Genomic DNA, 13,382 nt, shown 5'->3' on the forward strand with positions numbered 1-13,382 from the left:
TCCAGTATCATAGCTTCAGACAGCAAACTAGGTATTTGCAGATAGATTAAAAAAATGTGTACAGTAAACCTTTAAAAAATGTTAATATTAATTTGAGTAGTTTGATACACAATCACACTATGAACATGGGTGAATCTTCATTACAAATATACACACACTCTTTCACTCTCCCTCCCTCTCTGCAGGCTCACGCACAACATTATCCACAAAGATACCTGGGAGATGCTGAGTGGAAGGAGGAAGAAATGGTTGAAACAATGGAGACTGAAATGGGACATGACTCAGGTTTGAGAAACAGAGTCTGCAGACTCAGATTATGGGGATGTATTTCCTAATCTTCAATGATTCATTTTAATCGACTAATTAGTCATTTTAATCTGTTAATTAATGAGCTGATGTAGCAGTTGCTGCTCTCTCAGACATGGCTTTAGCTCGAGTAGGGTGTTTCACTACAACTTCACATTCATTTCTAAAGCCTCAACAGAACAACTGCAGTCTGTCATCACATTTGTCCTTCTCATTTATAGGAATATAGCAAATGATGTAGTATTAAGAAAAAGGCCAAGCAAGGCCATCAAGACAAAGAAACATGAAGGAGGAAGTCGAGTCACCATAAAATGTACATTACACATCATAACATTTGGAGATCTCTGTTTCTAGCTAGTGTGGATTGCCTTGGTTGGTACAGGCCATGCTAGTGGTACCACTGAGAACAAAATGATTTAAGAGGCATCTTCAATAGTGCGCAGAATGATATTTCAGTTTGAGGGGTTTCATTTATATCCAAAGTTTGCACAAGGGCCCCCCTCTGGAAATTACTGAAGGCAATTTATGCCATGAATTAGAAATTCATCTTTTAATATGATTTCAATCAGTGGATTGAAATTGTATACACGTCAATTACGTTAAATGCTACGATGTTGCGTTTGATTGACTGAGTTGAGGGAAAGGGAAGTCGGTACAAGACAAGGATTCTTGCTTTTGCATTTTTTTTGTGGTCATCTTGCAATTTCTAACAATTACTATTCACCCATCACTCCTGTGCTACATGACCTACATTGTCTCCGAATTAAGCAACAGCGCAATTTTAAAGTTCTCATTCTTGTTCAAATCCCTCTACAGCCTTGCCTCTCCTTATCCCTGTAATCTCCTCCAGTCCCACAACACTCCAAGCTATCAGCGTTTCTCCAATTTTGGTGTATTTCGCATCCCAATTTTAATTGTTCCACTGATGATAGTTCTGCCTTCAGCTGTCACAATCCTAAATCATCTGCCCTAATATCTACTTTTTTGTGGTTTGATGTCAAGTTTTGCTTTATAACGCTCCGGGGAAATGTCTTGAGATATACTGTTCCGTTGAAAGCACATATAAATGCAAGTTGTTGTTGAAAGGGAAATTGTTTCATTCAAAAGCATAAATTGCAGAACATAAGATGAGCTTATATACAGATAGTGTATTATTGTTATCACAGGATCATCAGGCACATTCTTCCACATTTGATGAGATTAATTCTGGATAGTGAACCATTTCTAGATTTATGTTTACCTGAAGAAGATCTGTAAAATGGCAAGAAAATTACCAGCTGCTTGCAGTCAAGTTGTGGGATGTAATGTAACCTGGTCTCCTAAAGGGTTGGTCTTGAAGGGCATAATCATTGTCCCAAACTAATATTAATCTGGAACAGTGGGCCCAATTTTACCACCGCGTTGCAAAAAACTTGGTTTTAAGAACATAAGAACATAAGAAATAGGAGCAGGAGTAGGCCATCTAGCCCTTTGAGCCTGCCCCGCCATTCAATAAGATCATGGCTGATCTGTCGTGGCTCAGTTCCACTTCCCCGCCCTCTCCCCATAACCCTTAATCCCCTCTCTTATCAAGAACCCATCAACCCGCTTCTTAAAAATATTTAGCGAGGCAGCCTCCACCACTTCAACGGGCAGAGAATTCCAGAGATTCACCACCCTTTGAGTGAAGAAGTTCCTCCTCAACTCCGTTCTAAACCGCCTCCCCTTTATCTTGAGGCTGTGCCCCCTAGTCCTACTGTCTTTTTTGAGCGGGAAGAGTCTCTCCACCTCTATCCTATCCATCCCATTCATCATCTTATACGTCTCAATGAGATCTCCCCTCATTCTTCTAAACTCTAACGAGTACAAGCCCAGTTTATTCAGCCTCTCCTCATAGCTCAATCCCCTCAACTCCGGTATCAGCCTAGTAAACCTCCTCTGCACTCCCTCCAGGGCCAAAATATCCTTGCGCAGGTGCGGCGCCCAAAACTGCACACAGTACTCCAGCTGCGGCCTCACCAATGCCCTATACAGCTGCAGCAAGACCTCCCTACTTTTATATTCAATCCCCCTCGCTATGAAGGCCAGCATCCCATTCGCCTTCCTGACCACCTGCTGCACCTGCAAGCTGGGTTTTTGCGACTCATGCACAAGGACCCCGAGGTCCCTCTGCACCGTCGCCTGCTGCAGTTTTTCGCCACGTAAGTAATAGTCCTTCCTACCATTCTTCCTACCAAAGTGGACCACCTCACACTTGCCAACATTAAATTCCATTTGCCATTTCCTGGCCCATTCGCCCAGCCTATCTAGATCCTTCTGCAGACTCTCCACACCCTCCGCACAATTTGCCTTTCCCCCAATCTTGGTGTCATCAGCAAATTTCGACACCCTGCACTCGGTTCCCTCCTCCAGATCATCTATATAAATGGTAAATAGCTGAGGCCCCAGCACCGACCCCTGGGGCACCCCACTAGTCACCAACCGCCAATCCGAATAGCACCCATTGACCCCCACTCTCTGCCTCCTATTTGACAACCAATCCTCTATCCACGCTAACACCCTACCCCCAACTCCATGTCCCCTGACCTTCTGCAATAACCTCTTGCGAGGTACCTTGTCAAACGCCTTCTGAAAATCCAGAAAGACCACATCCACCGGCTCTCCTCTATCCACTGCCCTAGACACATCCTCATAGAACTCCAGTAAATTTGTCAGACACGACTTCCCTTTAATGAAACCGTGTTGCGTCCGCCCTATCAAGCAATTCCCTTCAAGATGCCTCGCAATTTCCTCCTTAATGACGGATTCTAACATTTTACCTACCACAGACGTTAAACTAACCGGCCTATAATTCCCTGCCTTTTGCCTGGCACCCTTCTTAAACAACGGCGTAACATTAGCCGTTTTCCAATCTTCCGGCACTTCCCCGGAATCCAGCGACGTCTGGAAAATAACCACCAAGGCATCCACTATAACCTCCGCCATTTCTTTCAGAACCCTCGGATGCATTCCATCCGGTCCTGGGGACTTGTCCACAATCAGCCCCTCCAGTCTGTCGAGCACCACCTCTCTAGTAACAGTAATGTCATTAAGACCCTCCATTCCTACCACCTTTCCATCGCTAACACCCGGCAAATTATTCACGTCCTCCTCCGTGAAGACAGAAACAAAAAAGTTATTCAAGACCTTAGCCATATCCCCATCCCCTACCACTAGCTCCCCTTTCTCATCCTCTAAAGGACCAACGTTCACCCTAGCCAGCCTCTTCCTTTTTATATATTTATAAAAACTCTTGCTATCCTTTTTTATATTAAGTGCTAGCCCAGCCTCATAGCTTCTCCTACCCTCCTTTATCAACTTCTTTGTCAACCTTTTTGAGGCGAGTAACGCGATCTGCACCCACCTCCGTGCCAGATCATCCTTTGCCAAGACCCAAAAATGGCCACGATCAGCACTGTGCCCACACACCAAACCTTACTGACACTTGCCCCTTTACCCACCCAGAATCGGCACAAAACAGACATGTTCCACAGAAGTCTGACTCAGGTGCTCCAGTTAGTGAGGAGGTAGGTGCCTAGCGGAGCACACTCTAAGAGCTGAATTTGCCTCCTTCTGCTACTAGTTCCTATGAGAATGGTGAAAATGGAGATGATCCAAAAGGTAATTGGATAGGAACCCGAGGAAAATAAACTTGCAGGCTAAGGAGCTAGAACGGGAATGGATTTCTCATAGGCAGCCAGCATAGCCTTCAAATAGTATTCCTTCTGTGTTATAATGCTTTCCCATCTCTGTCCTGATGTTTACTTTGAGGTAAGGCTTTATATCTTCAACTTATCTATTAAAGGAAATAATCTATACTTGCCTAGTTTATCTCCCATCATTTTGGCTTTCTCCATTAGACTCCACCATCAAGCTTCGCAGTTTGAGAGAATGCAAGTTATTTTGTAGCTCAAAATCTCTCCTTCTCTAGTAATTTTCTGGTAGATTTGCATTGTACATTCTTGAAGTATATTATGTCATTGTAACAGACAAGAACCTAAAATTCTGCACGTTATTCAACATATACCTCATTTCTGGAACCATTCTGGTAAGTATCCCCTGCACTCTCTCAATGACATTCACATCCTCCCTGGTGCAATATTCTAGTTGTGACCTGGCCAATATTTTGTAATTACATTATGAATAATACAGACATACATTGATTAGTCCTGAATGTTTCTTTTTCTTTCAGATATAATTTGCCAATTGCCAAAGATGCCTTCCTTACCTCACCCCATTGACAGAAGAGTTTTGCTGCCTTCCACTGTAATTTCTGATTACGCTTATTTCCAGCCACAGGTGATCTTCCTCGTGACAAACCTTTCTTAGCAATATTAACATGATGCCCCTTCATCCATTCTGGCCAGTTTCCACGGTTGCATCGATGTACAAACCGAGCACATTCCAGGAATAGTGCTGCCCTTGCTACCACTGGTGCTTCCTAGGTTGAAAAAAAGCAGTTAAAAAAAATGTTCAAAGAGATGAGCAATTCAAAGTAATGAATAAAATACGTTCTACTCTTTAACTGAAACGCTAAGCAGATGTAAAAAGATGTGTTTATTCATTGCTTGCAATGTCCTGTGTGCAATGGGCAAACCAATTATGTTTTTAAAATATGCTTCACTTACTATCTTTCCACAAGTATTTATAGAGGGTTCGAGAAGTCTACATCTCAGTTCTATCAATTATTGTGAAACCTGTCCATATTAATTAAACACTTTGTAAGGATATGTGATACATCAAACTGATTTGAGCGTAACTGATTTGAGCAGGGATTTTAATACAACCAGATTTCCCTTCCAGGCCATTAATAATTCCCACATTAAAGAATGAAGCTGCCATACACCAAATCATTTTGCAACTCAAAGCTAGGACTGGCACCATGATCTTCTCAGCTCCTCTAAAACTCCAGGAACGTTACCCAACAAATGAGTAACTGAAGGATTTCCACTTTATGAAAGTTATAATAAAAATATTACTGCTAGCAGTTTGGACACTTTTAAAATGTCACTCTTAAATGGCAATCAAATTTGAACCCTATTTCATCTGATATAAGTTTCTCTTCAACTTATAGTTAAAGGTATGTATTCCAGTGTGCTAAACATCAAAATGTTGGTGATTCAACCATCTAGTTCCCAGTTTCAGAAGGAACTGCAAATGATACCAAAGCAGGAAGTTGCAAAGAAATGTAGACAGATTAGATCAGTGTATAAAACCGGGGTAAGTAAACATGGAACAGTAAAGGAATTAAGGGTTATGGTGAGCGGGCAGGTATGAGGAGCTGAGTCCACAAAAAGATCAGCCATGATCTTATTGAATGGCGGAGCAGGCTCGAGGGGCCAGAAGGCCTACTCCTGCTCCTAGTTCCTACATTCTTATGTTCTTATTTCCCCCCTTCATTTTGAGTGATTGGGAGAAGGACTGTTTAGCTCAGTCAATTTCTTTACACCTGCATTTAAGAATGTCCTTCTTTCTCAGGCAGCATCCCTGTTGTTATATTTCTGTTTGCTTAATACCAATCTCACACAGGATTAGTAATCTTAATGTATATCTGGAATATTTGAAGATTTAGTACAGCATTGCTGAGCAGACAGATTTATTACAACGATTCAACAGCGATTGTGAACAGGAGAGCGCAACTACAGTTGCTTCTCACCACTTGCTCCTAGCTGAACTGACAGTGCCTCGGAACAATGCTTTTTGTTCACACGATTTACTGCCGGGCTATGTACATAAGAACATAGGAATTAGGAACTGAAGTAGCTAATACGGCCCTTCGAGCCTGCTCTGCCATTTAATCAGTTCATGGCCAGTCTCTCCTTGGTCTCAAATCCATTTCCTCACCTCTTCCCCAAAACCCCATTCCTTTTTTTAAATTAGAAATAGGTCTTTCTCCCTCTTAAAACCATTCGATGTAGTTATTAGCATATTATCTCAAAGCAATATTAGTAAACCTGCGGATATTTTTCTAGTAACAATTCTTCATCTCATCTCTTTTTACATGATCCACTCCCTTAGTGCCTCCTCCTGCCTCTTTCTAATCCCAACCCCCCCTCCATTTGTTTTAACTGTCTCCTCATTCCATATCTTGTAACTTCTTGCCTTTACCAATTATCTCGCTATTTCTAATCTTACCTAACCTCAGCACTGCACACTTGATCTTAACTCCACAAATGCAAAGTCAAATGAGATCAATTACTCAGTAAGAAAGATGAAAGAATTACCTACAAGTCTAATAAAATCCAGTTAATTCATAGTTCCACATTTTCATATGAAGTTGAATATGTAAGTTTGTATAATGGATAATTTATCACAAAAAGACACCAAGCCAAATTTTCATGTCCTCCTGGAGAGGGAATGGGGTCAGGCATAACCAGAACATAGTTTTTGCGAATCTGAATTTTCGGCAGATAAATGAACTCAAATAATTTTCCCAGATAGGAAAAGGGTTGGAAAAAGGCTCGAGTCCCAACCCCACAGGCATGTCCTACTAATCATGGGGTGAGTGTTACAAAGTCTATGGGAAATGCCTATTTCATTCACCCTGATATTTACATCTGCCCAAGTGCATTTTTAAAGATGGTTGAAAACCCAACTTCTTCCCTGAGCTGGAAATACTTCCATCAGGTCAGGAAGAGTTCAGAACTGCAGGAACACTCTAAGCTTCTGCTTCAATTATTAAAAGTCAGCACTTGTCTGGAAGAACATTAATTTTCTGCTGGGGAGCGAGAAGATTAAGGAATCAGTAGAGGGCACGCGTAGCCCCGCCACGTACTTATGAGCAACAGAGCTTAACTGCTGCCTGCAAAGGACAGTTAATCTTTTACAATTCTCCCTTTGGTCACGGGTGTGGCACGAAGTCACCTCCAAGTCAGAAGGCACAGCAGCATTAGCAGCAATGGTTAGGGAGCAGATGTTCCCCTTCAGCTAAGGGTCAGTCACAATGGGACATAGGTTCAAAGTGAGGAGCAGGAGGTTTAGGAGGGACATGAGGAAAAACCTTTTCACCCAGAGGGTGATGACAGTCTGGAATGTGCTCCCTGGGGGGGTAGGAGAGTTGGGTTGCCTCATATCCTTTAAAACGTATCTGGATGAGCTCTTGGCACATCAGAATATTCAAGGGCCAAGTGCTAGCAGATGAGATTAGGTGGGAGTACAGGTCTTTTTAATGTGTTAGTGTGCATTGCATTGTATGATTCAATCAGTCTATGAAATTGGGGAGAACAAACACAGATTGGGTGGTGGCAGAGCGCCCCCACTGCGCCCACTGCACCCCCCCCCCAAGTCTGCAATATTCTGTGCCAGCGTCACGACTGCACAGGAAAAGAAACTTCTGCAAGCAAAACTGATATCCCAAAGGATTGGGACAAACTCTGACAGATTTCTTCTAACTTATTTAGGTATAGTGTAATCCACTTGGGCAGCACTAAGACAAAGTGCAATTATACGTCACATAACACTGAGTTAAAATCAGCTGAAAGAAAATACCTTGTCATTATTATTCAGAACTCTGCAAAGGTTTAAAATCAATGTCAAGAAGTTGTGTGCTTCCTCTCTTGAACACTCATCATGAGCAAGAGGGCAGGAAAAGTGTAACAAGAGAAAGGAAGTGAGTGAGGGAGCGCACCATGCACAAACGTTTTTGTTAGCAGTCTCTTATATGAACCCTTTTCAAAGATCTTCTGTACGTCCATATAAATAACTTTCATACACACCCCCCCTTCTCTACTACTTACTTACTTGCTCAAAAATTTCAGTTAGATTTGTTAGATATGACTTATCCTTTACAAATCCACACTGAATTGGGAAGGTCACATTTTATGAATATATGTGCATTTACAGTGGTCTCCTGGACTATGTTCAGGATTGGAGAGGACTTACCCAGATTTTTATTTCTCTGACTGTCCATATGTTTTTCCCTTTTCTTTGCCTCTCCTAGAAGATTAGAAGACTGATGGTGGGCAAGTACCTAATTGTGATGTTCCAGGTTTGATTGAGTAGCTGGTCTTTTCCTGTTCAATGATTTTGTATGTTTGTAAAAACTCAACCACTTGAAATTTAGAATTAAATTGCAAAAGTGAATTTGTAAAAAATGTTTACACCTAATTAAGATTTTGCTGCAAACAGCTAACAGAATTATATCGAATTTACAGGCCATAAAGAGATCATTCAAGCCTAACAGATTTTTATTGGTGTTTTCATGCCGCACTAGCTTTTTCCCCACTCTACTCCATCCCACCCATCAGCATATCCTTTTATTCCTCATGTATTTATCCTGCTTGTCCTTAAATGCATCTGTTATTCACGTCAAGTACCCTTGAGGTAGCTAGTTCCATATTCTAACAAATCTTTGCTTTGAATGAATTAAGAGAACCTCCCTCAACTACCATCATTTAACAGCGGAAATTTTCTAACTTTAACCTCAGAAAGAACCCACATCGGCACATTCGCCAAAACAGAAACTCGCTGACAAAATACAAAATATTTATTTTACCAGGTCGAGAGCTGCAGCTAGGATTGAAGCATCAGGGATTGTGCCAGGTTCACAGCAGTTTAACAGGAACTGGAAGCGTTTCATGCCCTGTCTAATCGCACCAAGATTCACAATATTTTTGTTTTTGATTCCTTCTTGACTGGCTGCAAGGTGTTCCTCAAAGCTACGACAGCCTGTGAAAATATAACACGTAACATTAAATTACACCAATCAAAATGTAATCAGAATGAAGTGTCTTTGTCAACAAAGGTTAGGTTAATAGATATAATAAAATCTATTCAGACAGATGTAATTTTAATGAAACATATTTGCAATTGCTGGACGCAAAGAAAATAGGCCGACCTACATTATTTTCTATGACCCTAGTAGTTACATGATACAATGTTGTTGACTATTCGTAGCACTGAATCTCAATCAATTAATCTACAATGGGTCCTCAGACATCACTGCCAGGTTGGCATTCCCAGCACACCAAGGACAGGGCCTCTGGGTAACCCCAGGTTCCCTACAGGCCCCGTCCCTGGCATCCTGGCAACGCACTACAACAACTCACTAAGGCTCCTTTGATAGCACCTTCTAAACATTGACCTCCACCACCCAGAAGCAGCAAAAGCACAAAAGCACCACTATCTGCAAGCTCCCCTTCAACTTGGAACCATCACCTTCCCTTCACTGTCGCTCAGTTAAAATGTTGAAATTCTCTTCTAAATCAACACCGTTGGTGTTCCTGGACCAGATGGACTGCAGCGGCTCAAGAAGGTGGCTCACCACCATCTTCTCAAGGGGCAAGGAAGATGGGCAATATAAATGCTGGCCACGTCAGTAACACCCACGTCCCATGAATGAATGAAAAAAATCTTATAAATAATAAAGACGGTGGCTAAAGAAAGAATAAAGTAATTGAAAGTAATTAAAAGACAAAATAACACAGAGATGGAATGAAGAAGGACAAAAGTAATTCTGGAATCAGATGTTGTGGTAAATACCATCTTTATCTTCTGTGTGATGAAGTTTAGATGGATTTCTTCGACCGGAACGCCATTTACCAAGACGCTTGAAGAAGTTTTCCTCTTCATCTCGTCCATCCTCCAGGCCCTCGCCTTCTGAGAGCTTAACTGCACTATTAAATTTCACCTGTGTGCACAAACATTATAAACCAAATCACAGTAAGTCAAAAAGTTTGCTAATTGGCAAAAATCGTTACAGTCCATCATGATAAAACCATTCTTTTGATGACAAGACACCATCACAGAATAACAGAATTTCAATGAAATTTAAGCTGGGTGATACTTTTAAAATCCATTCAGGACTTTTGTAACACTGTACCAGTAAATTGAAACTCATCTTAGAAAATGAACTCCCATGCCATGAGTCAATTTGGGTATCTACAAGAAAGTAATGCTGAATGGATATCCTGATGTTGAGCTTTGGTAGCGTAAGATAACTTTTAAGTATTCCCAGGAAAACGCTGAAGCCACTAAGCAATACAAATTACAAATATTAAACTACTTAGCAGAAGTAGCTATACATCAAAATTAATTAATCAAATGCAGAGCACATCAATATATTTTATGAATGTGGTAAACTGCTATATAAAAGCAAAGTCTTTATTCCCCGGCATGCATTATAAATTAAAAAGTTAACTAAAGCAATGTTTATTCTATTAAAGGTTAAAAGAAAACTTCTCTCTGCACCTTAGAACTCTGCCGTATAAATGAAAGTCTGTCCACAGAACTTATGTCCAGGAGGTCCTCAACACCATCTGCTAATCCTGACAGCGAAGAGCGTTTCAGCCAGTTTCCTATAATAACATTGTTCACACTGGTCATTTCTAAACTTTGTATGCTCTTTGAGACATTTATTTATCTCATAGTCCCAATCAATTGGAGATATTACAATACTCCACAAGCAAATTTCTCATGAATCATTACTTAATTTCCCCCATTAAATCTCCACTGATGTCACCCACTGTTAATCTTTTAGGTGGGGAGGTTTGAAAAGTCTCCACAAAGATTTCTGAAGCACTGGTGGAGATGGCGGTGCGGTAATAATGTCACTGGACAAGTAATACAGAGGAGCAGATTAATGCTCTGGGAACCTGAGTTCAAATCCCAACATTATCGTGGAGGAGTTTAAATTGACTTAACGAATCTGGAATTCTATGTGAACATAACCACCATCATCAATTATTATAAAAATTATCTTTAGGAAGGACAGTTTTCCATCGGTTTGACCGACCTGTGACTCCACATCCTGATGTGGTTAACTCTTAACTTCCCTGTGAAATGGCTTAGCATGTCATTCAGTTTAAGAGCAATTAGGAATGTGTAACAAATGTTGACACTACCATTGAATTTTGGTCTCCTCACGGTAGCTTTTGTTACACCTTGGGGTGAAGGGATTTCATGACCTGCCTTATAACTTCACAAGTCTCAACAAAATATGGATCTACATTTAAACGTATAGTGAAACAGATGTTCAAACAAAGTATCACTATATGTAAATCATATAAGCAGAAAATGCTGGAAATACTCAGCAGGTGTGGAGAGAGAAACAGAGCGAATGTTATAATCTGTGGCTTTCCATCATAACTGAGAAATGTTTGAAACATGTGAGGTTTTTAGCAAGTGAAAGCGGGGAAGTGGAGGGTGAGAAAAAGAACAGAAGGGAAGGTCTGCTAAAGGATGGAGGGCACGAAAGATTAATTGACTAAAAGATATGTGGTGTAAGGCCAAAGAGCATTGTGATATAATAAGTTAAGACACAAAAAAAATACATAAAGGGGTGAATGGTAGGATTGCGAATAGTCACTGTCGAAAAGCAAAGGAAGGAAAACAAGAGATCAGCAAAAAAGGCAAAAACAATCAGCAACACAAATGAAAACAAAATGAGGGCAGGAGTTACAGTCTAAAATTGGTTATCTCAATAATGGTCTAGTGGTATTATCACCAGACTAGTAATCCAGAAACTCAGCTAACGTTCGGAGGACCCGGGTTCAAATCTCAGCAGATGGTGAAATTTGAATTCAATTAGAAACTATCTGGAATTAAGAATCTACTGCTGACCATGAAACCATTGTCGATTGTTGGTGTCCTTTAGGGAAGGAAATCTGCCGTCCTTACCCGGTCTGGCCTACATGTGATTCCAGAGCCACAGTAATGTGGTTGACTCTCAAGTGCTCTCGGGTAACAAGGGATGGGCAATAAATGCTGGCCAGCCAGCGATATCCACATCCCACGTATTAATTTAAAAAAACTGTAAAGGTCAAATTGAAATTTGAGATTCTGTTCTTCAAGCTTGCTTTAACTGTAGTGAAATATTGTAGGAGATCATCGATAAAAAGGTCAGAGTGTAAGCAATTGCAGAATTAAAATAACAGGTAATTGGAAATTCTGGGCCCTATTTTACCGTTGGGGACCGTTAGTGCTGGGGGACCTTGATACTGGGAGTGCTTCAGATCTGAGTTTGAGACCCGTTCTCAGGCGCCCCCGTATGCGCTCTTCCTGAAAAATTATCAGCAATTCTGAATCATGCTGCACAAGGATGTAGGCAGGGCTTAACGTGCCTGAAACCCCACAGCTCTGATCAGTGGCTCCAACTGTGCAGGAAAAAAAGATAGAATGTGGCTCCCCTGCCATATCCCCTCCCAGACCTGATAATGCCTCCCCCCAGCCCCTCACTGATATTGCCCCACTCCCCCCAACATTACTGACTCCCTTATCCCCTCATCCCCTGTGCCCCCCAGACCGATCGCGGGCCCCTACCCCCCTCACGGATCACAGACAGAGTGGCTGTGGACCCCCCGACCCCCCAGTCTCAAGCAGACAGTCACTGGACACTCGGCACTTATCCCCTCACTAGCTGGAGTGCCCGAATCAGACTTTTGTAGAGCATGTCTGTTTTGTGCTGATTCTGGATGGGCGAATGTGGTGGTGAAGTGGGGGCGCATCACTCCTGTTTCAGGTACAGTCCCGATTACAGCCTTTTTTGGGCTTTGGTAAAGGGTGAACCAGCACGGACGCGGGCACGGAACACGCTACTCGTCTCACGCCCAACTTTCGCGTCTGAAAACGGGCGCAACGTGACGGTAAAATCGCATCCTCTGGGTCATACTTGTAGACAGAATAAAAGTTCTTGACACAGCAGTGTCACGTTTCCCCAAATTGAAAGGAATCATATCATAAACAGCAAATATAGCGCACTAAATTGAAAGATGTACAAAACAAAAAATCACTGTTTCTTCTGGAAAGGGTGATTAGAGTTTTGGACGGTGAGATGGAAGCGGGAAAAGGACTCACGTTACATCTCTTACGAATGGCTCCGGGGTGAGGGAATTTAGCTACAAGGTTAGGTTGAAGAAGTTGAGGTTGTTCTCTGTGGACTAAAGCAGATTGAAGGGATATCTGATAAAGATGTACAAGATTCTAAATAATGTAGAATAAAAAAGCTGTTTTCATTAGCTGATGGTGCAAGGACTTGGGGACATAAATTTAAAGTTTTCAGCAAAAGGAACAAGGTGTGAGAAAGAACTGGTTTCACTCAACATGTGGCACTGATCTGGAAC

General features: G+C 41.6%; 1 protein-coding gene across 6 annotated transcripts in view; it reads right to left on the minus strand.

The window, feature by feature from the left end:
• unc80 (unc-80 homolog (C. elegans)) overlaps window positions 1-13,382 on the minus strand; it is a 262,012-nt gene that overhangs the window by 160,048 nt on the left and 88,582 nt on the right. For all 6 annotated transcript variants that reach the window (XM_080198381.1, XM_080198378.1, XM_080198379.1 and 3 more), the window contains 4 exons: window positions 10,513-10,619; window positions 9,805-9,952; window positions 8,819-8,991; window positions 4,553-4,765 (listed from right to left, as the gene is read on the minus strand). In XM_080198381.1, the coding sequence (XP_080054507.1) occupies window positions 4,553-4,765; window positions 8,819-8,991; window positions 9,805-9,952; window positions 10,513-10,619 (641 nt within the window). The remainder of the gene's footprint in view (window positions 1-4,552; window positions 4,766-8,818; window positions 8,992-9,804; window positions 9,953-10,512; window positions 10,620-13,382) is intronic.

The sequence above is a fragment of the Carcharhinus amblyrhynchos genome, chromosome 11 (assembly GCF_965287045.1).
Source record: "Carcharhinus amblyrhynchos chromosome 11, sCarAmb.v2.hapA, whole genome shotgun sequence".
NCBI lineage: Eukaryota > Metazoa > Chordata > Chondrichthyes > Carcharhiniformes > Carcharhinidae > Carcharhinus > Carcharhinus amblyrhynchos.